At 50.8% G+C, this 12,665-nt stretch overlaps 1 protein-coding gene across 1 annotated transcript in view; it reads right to left on the reverse strand.

Moving 5' to 3' along the window:
* Window positions 1–1,926: 1,926 nt before the first annotated feature.
* LOC134099092 (calmodulin regulator protein PCP4-like) overlaps window positions 1,927–12,665 on the reverse strand; it is a 47,884-nt gene continuing 37,145 nt past the window's right edge. The window contains exon 3 of the mRNA XM_062551819.1: window positions 1,927–2,244. Coding sequence (XP_062407803.1) covers window positions 2,111–2,244 — 134 coding nt within the window. The 3' untranslated portion in view covers window positions 1,927–2,110. The remainder of the gene's footprint in view (window positions 2,245–12,665) is intronic.

Raw genomic sequence — 12,665 nt, forward strand, 5'->3', positions numbered from 1 at the left:
CTGGGCTTCTTAGGTGACCTCATTATCCCAGAGAAGAGGAGAGGAGAGCCGTCTCAAGAACACAGCCTGCTGGAACCCTGAAGAATGTTCCAGAAAACACACACACACACACACACACACACACACACCAAATGCTGCACAGTAACACAATCTTCTGAAAAGACTAGTTTAGATTTAATTTAGAATGTTCTAGAGAACACTGACATGACAAAAGAATGAAGAATGTTCCAGAAACCAGTCCATCTGATGCTCTTGGGCAGTGCAGTACCATAAGGCCGTCTGTGTGCTTGTGTGGAGCCACTCCTAGCACATGCTCTTGGCCCTTACAGTCGACTACAATGGCTTTTTCCTGCTGCATCTTTCATGAAGGCCTGACATGGGGGCCACACACACTATATCATTTGTGCAAACATCAGTAACACAGAGCTCAACGCGGCATCTATAATGCATAGTAAGAGTATTCATAATATATTATTAACCATTCATTATAAATAACAGCACGTGCCACGGCGGCAGATGAATTTCCATGACTCGTTGATATTCAAATAATGAATTATACATTATCACAAATAACCACACTGTAACGCATCTAATTATCTGTGATACATAAGTCCGTGAGGGGTTTCAGCTGGCCAATGGCAGAGCATTCAGCTATTCACACGGAACGCACAGTACTGTATCTATTATGTTTTATTAATGAGGACTTTCGATAAAACAAATGTAAATGCTTCTTCCTACCGAGAGGCAATACTGTGACCTCGGTATGTTCCTGTCTAATTAGTCCGTAAAGGGACAAGACCGTACTTAAGTTCCATCACAGGAGAGGGAAGGACAAGAGAGAAGGCAGTTTTTTTGCCTGGAGACAATAGAGCCGAGCGAGACGAAGACGAGGCCATTTCTATCGTTTCTCCGCGGCAGCGGGAACGGCCCGAGAGGAATTCAATAAAGACGTAAATCAATTAGGAGGATTGTTCACTGGAGAACGTGGCACAGCGGAGCAGGGAATTATTCAGCAATACTCGTTTGAGAGAATGGGCTATTTTTAGCGCGCTTTGTGGGGAAGAGGGTGTCTTCACGCTGCGCAGTGGAACGCGCACTAAAGCGATCCATCAAAAGAGGCCCCAATGCTCTCGCCACTGACTGCACACACACACACACACACACACACACACACTGTCTTTCTCTCTCTCACACCCAAATACACACATACTGTACAGGATAAAATACACACACACACACACATACACACACACACACAGAAGACATGCAGAAAGACAATGACACACATACAACCATACATGTACACACGCACACACACACACACTCACACACACACACACACACACACACACACACACACACACACACACACACACACACACACACACACACACACACACACACACACACACACACATCCACACATCACACATCTCCATTTTCCCATCTTCCCAGGTTATTATTTTCTCCTTTACTCCCAGAGGGATTCACACTTTGAAATGCAATTTGACTGAAATGTCAACCATTTTCAGGGCTGTTTTTGCTCTCAGATTGCTTGCTGAGGTAACGCTACTGTGTGTTGGGTGGTGCAGTGGCACAACGAATAGAGGAGGCTTGGCGAGGAGAGGAGAGCAGCGTCCACACTGCACAATGGACAGACCCAGCCCAGGGACCCAAATGATGACACAGAGAGGAGAAGAAGAAGAGAAAAATTTATCACATTTTTTTTTGTCCATAATTTATTGGTACAGCAATCAAATAATAGGTTACTTATGGAATTTCACAGACATGTCAGTGATCGGATAGAGCTACAGTCTAAGTCCCCCTATTCCACACTACTTTCCCTCCCCCTAATCCCCCCCCCCAACCCCCCCCCCCCACCCTGTCCCCACAACCCCACCCAGCCCACCCACCCCGCCCGCCCCCACCCCTGGTTCGGAGCCCCTAGCCTGTGGAGTCTGTACAGGATAAATTCTTTTACATGCAGGATCACGCCATGGCAGCCCATTGGCCCGTGGTGGCGGCCGCCGAGGCCATGGTCATCGTCGCCATCATCGCCGCCGTTGTCGCCATGGCCGCCGGACAGGCCGCCGCCTCGTCGCCGCGGCCACTAGGGCTTGTCGTCGGTCTTCTTCTTCTGGTACTTCCTGAACTGGGACTGGATGGCGACCGCTGCCTTCTCGGTCTCAGGGGCGTCCATGTCGATGTCGAAGTCCTCCGCCGGGACGTCCTTCTTGGAGGCGTCTGAGAGAGAGAGAGAGAGAGAGAGAGAGAGAGAGAGAGAGAGAGAGAGAGAAAGAGAGAGAGATCACCAACAGGTCAGAGAGAGGAAGAGATGGGTGAATGCATGCATACTAATGGGAGGGTGGGGACTGCAGACTATCCCAGTGGAGAGACATGTCATTTCCAGTGAGCGTGTTGCTGCAGGGTTTTCCAGTAACACTAACAGGAAACTCGCTCACTAATTCATCAAAGGACTGACAGTGTGCAGGTTCCAGGTTTTAATCCCTTATTCACTCCATAAACCTCTCACCGCCAAAAACTACGATACCCAAGTAAGTCACTTTTGCCTGGCATTGCACTGGATTCACATGCGACTCCATCCGTGCTCACCGAGTCCCCTCCCCGTGTGTGTGTGTGTGTGGCCCGTCTCCACGCTCAGAGCAGCAATCTGCAATCAGCTCCAGTCCAACTGATTAGAGCCCCTGAACCGAGCCGTACGGAGCGGACGCCAGAACACGGAGCTCATATCAAGGCCTGCATCGCCAGGCGCAGATATGCATCCAACCCCCGTGAGCCAGAGAGAGAGGCGGAGAGAGAGAGAGAGAGAAAGAGAGGGAGAGAGGGAGAGAGAGAGAGAGAGAGGGAGAGAGGGAGGGACGAGAGGAGACGAGGAGCAGAGAGCGGAGAGGCAGTGCTATCAGGGGAAGATTCATTGCACGGCGCATTTTCATATTCAGCCGGGGATTCGCTCGCCGTCTTATCTCGAGAACGCAGGAGCGCACCGGGAACAGAGGAGGAGATGGGAGAGGAGGAGGAGGAGGAGGAGGAAGAGAGAGAGGGAAACTTGGGGATTGACTAAAGAGATGCTGCTGAATCTTTCAGAGTAGGGTGGCAGGCGGGGTGGGGTGGGGGTAGAGGGGCAATGAGTATGGGGGCACTCAGGAAATGGAAGGAGAGATGGATGAATGGATACATGGAGGGAGGGAAAGAGGAAAAAGGAGATGGAAAAAGGAAGAGGAGGAGGAGGAGATATGGATAGAGGAGACGCAGATGAATCTCTCGGGGTTGACTTCAGCCTGACTTCTACCATGAAAGAAGGAAGTGATGGATGAGTGATGGGGATGCGGAGGAGGACTGTCTGGAGGAGAGATGGAAGCTTACGGAGACTGCTACATCTTTTTGGGCTTAGTGGGGGGAGGTGGTGCAGGCGTGCTGAGTGCCCCTATCACCTCCACCACCACCACCTCCACCTCCATGTCCTGCTCCACTGATGAAGAGCCCTGCCGTCGCCCATGGCGGATGCTAACTACTCCGTCAGGGCTGCCTGTGGCCTCCACGGTAATTGCTATTGAGTTTTCCAGAGCTCTAATGCACTGCACTCAGCTTGCTCAGCTCTGCCTATTGAGCTGAGCTCTCCAGTTAGCCACGTAGCATCTCCATCAGAACAGCCCCTACTGCCACTGGGACAACCGACAACACTGGGCTCTAGGGTGGGGAGAAGACAGCTGGAGATGATGATGATGAAGATGATGATGATGGGGATGGGTCATGGCGGTATGGGAGGAGGATAAAGAACAGAGAGATAAAGAGTGATGAAGGTGATGATTAGGACAACAATAATGATGATGATGATGGTGACAGCGATGACGACGACGATGATGATGCACACACTGATGATAGTGAGGATAATAATAATAGTGATGGCGTTGACAAATGATGAAGACAATGATGATGACTATCACGTTGTGCGATCAGGGTGACGGCAATGCGGATGATGACAGTGATGAAGTTTAAAGTGATCGCGCGATAACAGTGACTCTGATCTTCCCCCTCGTCTCCCAAAGAGACTTATTATATCTGGTGGCAGGCTGGCAGGGCCTTGATGAATGCTCAAGCAGTCACCGACAGCGCTGCGTTGCTGCCTGCTGCCTCCACCGCTACTGCTGCTGCTGCTGCTGTTATTATTGTTGATGTTAGCATGGCGCCGCGCTGCCAGGGGGCTTCAAGTGAGACGTGACTGGCCCGGCGGGCGGGGGGGGGGGGGGGGGGGAGGGGTGTTGGGTGGGGGGGTGACAGTGACGAATCGGGTCGGCCCTGCCCGGGACGCCTGGAGCAGTCGTCGCCTCGCCACGCAGGAACACGTGATCAAAGTGATCGGGCCCGGCAGCGTTCGCTCGCTCGCACGCGCACGTCCTGCGTCTGACGGCGAGGAAGCTGAGAACGTGTCCCTGAGGCGCCGTCCCGTTCCGTTCTCATCGCTGTTATTGTGGTGTTGTCGTTGTTGACAGTGTTGCTACTGTTGTGGTTTCTGTCAGACAGCGAAAAAACAAAAAACAGCTTAATAATGCAGATTTTAAAGTGCTGTTGGTGGTGGTGGCATTACGGGAATAAGGGCAGATTGTATGAAGGTGTGAGTGTTTGGCTGGGGGTTTCAGTGGCTTTGCTTACAGGAGATCAGAGCCTGAAAGGTCTCCTCGACCAGCATCCATTTGTCAACCTCTTGGCTCTGGAATCCTATCACTCCCCTGCAACATCAAAGCCCCCATCATCTAAGAGCCTGTGTGCTATACGAGGAGGACACTGTAACCTTTTACAGCCAATCTCCCCCTCCCACGCCTTTACTTACTGCGTGAGGGTGTGTGTGAGTATGTGTGTGTGTGTGTGTGTGTGTGTGTGTGTGTGTGTGTGTGAGAGAGGGAGCGAGACGGGGGTAGACCTGTGCCCAGTGATCATAAAAGCTCCATTTGGAAATGAGGTGAAGCACATTGTCTTCATGATAATGCCATGGCACCTTGCCGCTGCGGATCTCCTCACATCTGTGCCCCCACCGCCAACACCGATTGGAAACGCCCGCTCAGCAGATGGCCCATTCCGCTCGGCCCATATGCCCAACTGCTGCGTTCCGCTGTGCCGTTAAAGACGAGGGTCCCCAGGAGACACACGCTTATTTGGTGCCGTGTTCAGTTGTGTTGTTGTTGTTGTTGATTTTATGTAACGTTTTACTGCTGTGTTATGAAACATGGCGTGTGTGTGTGTGTGTCTGTCCCGCTCGTCAGTGAGAGTGCTGCTCTGCGCCGGGGAGAGAGGCGTTGAGGGCACCCCCAGCACCCCCCCCCTCCAGGGTCACCGGGTGCAGAGTGGACACAGCGGTGCTGATGCTGCCATCACACTCAGCGCCCCTGGGGTGTCAGAATACTGATGAGGGCAGTGATGGATGGACAGAGTCACCATGGAGAGAGAGAGAGAGAGAGAGAGAGAGAGAGAGAGAGAGAGAGAGAGAGAGAGAGAGAGAGGGAGGGTGAGGGAGAGAGAGAGGGTAAGCTAGAGAGGGTGAGAGAGAGAGGGAGAAAGAGAGAATGTGAGGGAGGGAGAAAGAGAGAGAGAGTGAGAGGGAGAAAGTGCTGAGTGCAGAGGGGGGTAAGCAGTGTGAGGGACGGACAAATGGACCCAGATGGCTGCTGATTCTAGAAACGTCCTCTAAGTTATCCACATCGGACACCAACACACTCCACAATGGATCCACCCCGCCACCATCTGGACCAGGGGTGCACCTTTTCCCCAAAACACTGGTGGACAGCTACGGTACCATAGTGAAACAATAGAGACACTTTGATTTATCAAACTCTCTCTCCATGATTAGCAGCACAGTGGTCAGAAAAAGCAAGATCTGGTCCACTTTCAATGGCCATAAGATACAGAAGGAGAGAGAGAGAGAGAGAGAGAGAGAGAAGGAGCAAGGGATACAGAGAGACAGAGGAGACATGAGAGTGAGGGAGACGGAGATAGAGAGGCCAGACATCACTTCAGGATGTGAAGATCAAACAAATGCCACTGACTCCTTCATCAACACTGGCACCAGGGGTAGTATTGACCCCTCCATCAACACTGGCACCAGGGGTAGTGTTGACCCCTTCATCAACACTGGCACCAGGGGTAGTATTGACCCCTTCATCAACACTGGCACCAGGGTAGTGTTGACCCCTTCATCAACACTGGCACCAGGGGTAGTGTTGGTGGGAGGAGGCTTTGAAGAACAGGGCAAATGGACGTTGGGGTGATGCAGCTGGTGGGTATGAGGTGTGTGTGTGTGTTTGTGTGTGTGCGAGGGTGGGGGGGGTGGGTGGTGTTGTTGCTTTTAGAAGCCCTGCCAGGCATGGGAGCGGCGCCTGATCGATCCCAACCCAATCGAAATGGCAACTCTAAGGGGAGGCGGCTGTGTTCCGGCGTCTCCAATTAAGCTATTTCGGGTCTTTCTGGTCGGATTTGAAAGGGTCAGTCAATGTCATCCGCGCCCGCTGCGCGCAATCGAAACTAATGAGGATGATTAAGGACAAGCGCGCCGCTCTGTACTTCAAAGCGTGATTCATGTGCGAGGGGCCGGGGATGGTCCTGGCCGTCCATGACAGGCCCGTTATTGTGGAGGAAGAAGAGGCTCTGCCAGACTACTGGAGGAGACACGCTCGGCTCAGCAGCTCTTCTCCCGCTCCGCTCCGCACACGGAGACTCAGCGCTTGGATTTGGGGGATTTGGAGAGCTCACGGAATGTATTTTTAATTAGAAGACAGCATGAGTAAGGAAAAACTGGGTCATCTCTCTGCAAAGACGGAATGAAAACACACACACACACACACACACACACACACACACACACACATGCGGAGCCTCACACTCTCACACAGGGTGGCCAGATTTCATATACGTGTGAAGTCTTTGATGTTGAGAGTAGCTGGCTCTGAGCAGCTTTGGGGAGGGTTCCGGTCTGTACCTGACACAGATGTGTTCTGGAATCATCTAGGTCCTTCTAGAGTTCCACCAGGCTGTTCCAATTGAACTGAGAAGCGTTTGCCAGTCAGTAATGCCAGCTTGCTCACAGCAATTAATGCTGGGTCAGGGGAGAGGCACTCCCACTGCTAGCCTCGTAGGTAGGATAGGATGCACGATACGGCCCGGGTTCTTCCCAGTTCCGGCCCAGATCCGTTTAAAACTCAATCGCTATGTGTGCTTACTTAGCTATGTGTATCTATGAAGAGGAGTGATTATGTGGGCCTACTAAAGAGGCCCGATGATTGTCAATTTTTTTTTGGACTGGGTAAGAACTAAAGGAATCTGTTGGCTTCATCCGTTTTAATGATCACCATATGTTCCAATCATTGTTGAGATGAGAGAGTGAGAGCCCCGTGAATTTTTGCTAGATGCAGCTTTGTCAGCACTTCTCTCATTTTGCTTCTCAAGCTTCACAGAACAACAACAACAACAACAACAACAACAATGACAACAACTGCTAATCTTCTGGCTCGTTCGAGTGTAAGCCCCTGTGGTCAGTCAGACTGAAACAGTCCCTAGAGGTCTGGGCAGCAGAGCTGGGGGTGATGGGTGCAGCTGTGGTCCTCATGCCGGCCAGCGGCACTGCTGTGCTCCGAGATTATTATGGGTTATTTCCAATGGCTTGCGCCGGGCAACAACAGCCTCCCAATGGTTTGCTCAACGCAGCACAAAATCGCGCCGCTCAGTGAACTTTGACCGATGTCGAACTTTGACCGGCGACGACTACTATTCTGCGCTGCATCAACCCAGCAGCCAACGCAGCACAAATGACTTTGCATCAGAAAGGACCATCACAGTACTGAGAGCAGCTGCAGCTGCAGATGATGGAGGAGATATGGGCCAGATGCAGGCCAGCTCAGGGCCACATGCCCCACAGATTTGGTTGCTATTTTGGGCTGTGCCATCTGCCTGACCACAGCTTCTGTTTACGGAGCACACCTGGACTGGGTCAGAACTCTGCCAGATTGGTCAGCCGGCTGGGGGTCATACCAATGGCAGTGAAAAGCATAGACAGAATAATGTCATCCACGTACATTCGGAAGAGATGATGGAAAAACTGGTGGTCCATATTGGCTCGTTTGGAGCCAGAGCATGTGTAGGACAAAGATAACCACAGATCAAGATCGCTATATTTGGCTAAATCTCTTCCATGTTTCAGCTTCGTCCGGCTGGACTTCTGACTAACATATGCTATCTATTGTATTGTTGTCGGGTTATTTTTAGTCAATGGGTCAAATACTCAGCGTGATGACAGCTGCACATCCACACCCAAACCAGGGTAGGGCAGGGCACTCGAGTCATGGTCAACTCGAGGCCTGGTCGTGCCCAGATCTCTCCCAGGTTTGCTATGCAACACTAAGTCCTCTGATGTGCACCAGGCTTAGTGAACCCAGTGTCCAGTCCCAGAGCAGAGCTACTCCAGGCTTATATAATGGACCCAGTGTCCAGTCCCAGAGTAGACCTACTTCTGCCCCTCAGTGAGGAGGGAGAACAGGGCTGGGCGATTGGACAGGGTTGGAGCATCACTCCACACAGCTGGTTCCCCTCACCCTTGTTATCTTCCAAAGAGGAGATGCTTTAGCCTGGCTTTATAGTGCTGCTTTCAACATCTCTCTCTCTACTACTCACAGTCTCTTCCTGCTTGACCTTTTTTTTAAATGTGGGCTTTGGGTGGATGTTTTTCTTAAATCGTGACTTGATCTGACCTTTTGTGGGTTTTAATGTTCACCAGTAAAGGAGGAAACTTCAAAAGTCCAGTTTAACTCTCCTGCCTCAGTGGGGTCCCCCATTCTAATCTCTCTCTCTCCTTCTCTCTCTTTCTCATTCTCTCCTTCACTCTCTCTCTCTCTCTATCTGCTCCTTCTCTCCTTCTCTCTCTCTCTCTCCCTCTCTCCTCAGTACGTCTCTGGGGGCATGTTAGTCTCATTAGTGATGCAGCTGTGACTTCACATTCCTTTGCTCGTGTCGTGTCGTGTCGTTCGCGTTTCCTTCTGCGTTTGAGCCCTGCTCCTGGGCGTGTCCCTTTCAGCCCCTGCATCTGCCACGACTGGACCCGGCTGGACTCGACTGGAAGCGACTCCGGTCTGGAACTGGGTCCTCTCCGGGCCAGAGCCGCCCTGCGCTCAGCCACTGGGTGATGCCACACGCGGCCAGGGAGGCGGGCGAAGACGACACTCTGTGCACCATGCCTGGCAGCGGAGGACCCAGCATGCTTTGCAAATGTGTGTGTGTGTGTGTCTGTGTGTTTACCTAATCCTTGCTCTATAGCAAATACCCAACGTGACCTTAAGAGGGATCGGCTCCCTCATCCTTTCTGTGAAACTCGCTAAGACGCGATGTGTGTGTGTGTGTGTGTGTGTGTGTGTGTGTGCATGTGTTTTGTTATTACTTGACATATTCCACAGTGCAGCCAAATTACTTTCTGTCTAATGCCTTCTGTGTTTGTCTGGGCATTTCTGTGTGACACGTCTTTCAACTGCACACTGTTGGGACTGATTCTGCTGCTGGGTTTAAGGGGAAGGGGGGGGGGGGTTAGATCATCCTGGAGTAGAAATGGGGGGGGGGGGGGGGGCAACCTTGGCACGGTCGACTGTGCCCTTTCGCAAAATGCAAGAGGCAGCTGCCTGAATTGGTGTGTAAATATGGGTTTGTGTGAATACATACATTACTGCTTGTGTGTGATTGTATGTGTGTGTGTGTGTGTGTGTGTGAGAGGATGTGTGTGTGAGAGGATGTGTGTGTATGTGTGTGTGAGAGAGATACAGAGATAGAGAGAAAGAGGGGGTGTGTATGTGCATTTGTGCTTGTGTGTGGGTTTAAGTGCACATACACACACTCATGTGATAGTGTTTGTGCAGGTGAGAATATGCGTGTGTCTGTGGGTCTATGTGTGTGTGTGTGTGTGTGTGTGTGAAAGTGCTTTCTTGTGTATAATTGAGTGTGTGTGTGTGTGTGTGTGTGTGTGTGTGTGTGTGCCCACTCCCCTTCTGCAGTGCACTGCAGAGGAAAAAGGCTGAGGAGTCAATAGTCTCAACGGGACACAACGACAACCCCCCCCCCCACACACACACACACACAGCCTACTGCGCCCCATCTCAGCCCCCCCGACACACACTCATACACACACCCTCCCCTATGCATACACACACCCTCCCCTACTGCCCCCACAGACACACCCACCATTACTGCCCCCACACCACTCCCCCCCCCCCCCCCTTCTGCCCTCAGTCTGAGTGCTGCATAGTGAGTAAAAGCCCCATGACGCTGGCTAGAGCACTTCCCCCTCACCAGCCCAGCCCAGGAGATGAGATGAGTGTGCCCCACCGCACGGCCATCTCAACTCCTTTGTGTTACTCATGTTGCACACTTGTTCTCTCTCTCTCTCTTATTCTCTCTTTCTCTCTCTTTTTCTTATTCTCTCTTTCTCTTTCTTATTCTCTCTTTCTCCCATTCTCTCGCTCTCTCTTTCTCCCATTCTCTCTCTCTCTCACACACTGTCTCTCTCTCTTTTCTTGTCCTTTTCTTCATCTGTGTGTTCTGAGAGAAGAGGAGCCCCACCTCTCCTGCAGGAGAGACAGAGCGCAAGATGTAAAGAAGACACCGTCTGCGATGGGGCATTTGTTTTGTTGCTGTTATGGTGCTGTTGTTGTTTTCCTCATTGTTGTTGATGTTGTTGTTGTTGTTGTTGTTAGTGTTGTGGTGGTGTGGTGGTGGTGTAGTACTCTTGGCTGTGGGTGATGTGGATTAAGTAATAGCTCAGGATGAATTATACATGACAGGATTTGTGGATGTAGGATGCCGCTGCCTGGCCCATTTGCAAAGACATTGTGCCGCCCGCCCGCCGCTGCTGGTGATGCCATTTTCTGCTGTGTTTATCTCGCCTTTCATGCTTCATCTATCCACCTCTTTCCTCAACCCGGAAATATGTATCGTTGCGATGGTTACGATACTGTTTTCAACTTCCGTTCATTCTGTTAACATGTGCGTTCTCCATAGCAAACTAGGTTATGCCTCAACTTAGATTTCTTTCGAAATGTTGACAATTCTGCCCTCAGCATGTATATACTGCATCACATATAACCGATATAAAATAGAAAAGTTGACTTTTATATGCGTTATGATATGTTAAGCACTGTAAACCGTCACGTTAAAACAGATACAATGCAGCTTCGCCGGAAATAGAAAACCGTCTCGGTGTCATGGCGACCCCCATTGTCGGCTGCGGAATATCGTGGATATCAGATGGGTTTGTCCTCACACTGTGGGTTTCCACCACTGCGGCTTTCACATACTAATACCCACAAAAGAGCTCTTATCAAACAGGAGCCTTGCGTCGACTATACGTCTACATCTGTTGTTTTTTTTTGTTCCATGTGAATGGATGTTCTGTCCATGTTAGCGCAGAAGAACACTTTGTTCTAGAGGGGAATGACGACATGATGTTCGCCGGGGGCTTCAGTCTACAGGAACGGCCAGCAGATCAGGTCTAGGCTGAGGATTATGCCATTACTGATAGCATTATTCACTCGTATGATTTCATTTGTTGACTTTACATGGGAATAAAATCATCTTTTGTGTGCATTCAACCGTCCCTCTTGGTTAGTATGCCTCCAGCATATTACTATGGTCTCCTGCATCTCCTCCAGCTCTTTCTGCAGTATCCTGTACTGTGACGTATAGCAGGACTCATATCATATACGCCATACATGTCAAAACAAGCTATTTTGCCGGAGGTGCCTTCATCTTACTTAACTAAATATAGGGAGCGTGTTAGTTGATATGATACAAGAATAACGGACTCAAGGGCATCATTATCTTTTTAGCAGGGACCATTTTCCCTAGAGGGACATTGAGGGCTTGGATGTCAGCATGCCATCAGCTATTTTAAATCTGTACATGGTCTATTTTGAAGACTACATGTAATTCACCTCTACGTTACTAAAGTATGCAAAAGGGTTGGTGTCTTTTTTTGAAACGCCATAGTGTCACCCTTAGGAAATGAGCAGTCCTGTGAAAAGAATATCTCACTGTGCTGTTTAACATGCAGCATGAGCGGCGTCCAATCCGACAGTGAAAAGATCCTCATTTTGAATGCTTAAGTCCAACACGGCGTTATCGGCTTGTCCGTTCCAGAAGGACACGGAGACGAGGCTGCCATTTCATTTAGCTGGCACATCCACCTCCCTCAGAGGCGCTCAGAGAGATGAGTCCGCCTGCCTCGCCTCGCTCCGACCCCCCACTACACCGCAGGCGGCTTTATTTCTCCCAGGATTACGACCTGAGAAGGGCCGCCCGCCTGCAGAGCAATACACTTTGTGAAGCCACCTTGGGACATTCTCCTCTCTTTTCTCCTTCTAGCCTTTCCTGAGCCTCCAGCCAAAGACAGACAGGTGTGTGTGTGTGTGTGTGTGTGTGTCTGTGTGTGTGTGTGTGTCTGTGTGTGCATGTGTATGTGGGCATGTGTGTGTGTATGTGTGTGCGTGCGTGTGTGTGTGTGGATATGTGTGTGCATGTGAGTGTGTGCGTGTGTGTGTGTGTGTAAGGAGTGTGTGTGTGGGCAGGGGGGTCATCACTGGTGTAAGTCATGGGTGAAGAAGAGGAGAAGTGGGCAAAGCAAA

This window comes from Sardina pilchardus, chromosome 13, assembly GCF_963854185.1.
Source record: "Sardina pilchardus chromosome 13, fSarPil1.1, whole genome shotgun sequence".
Classification (NCBI taxonomy): domain Eukaryota; kingdom Metazoa; phylum Chordata; class Actinopteri; order Clupeiformes; family Clupeidae; genus Sardina; species Sardina pilchardus.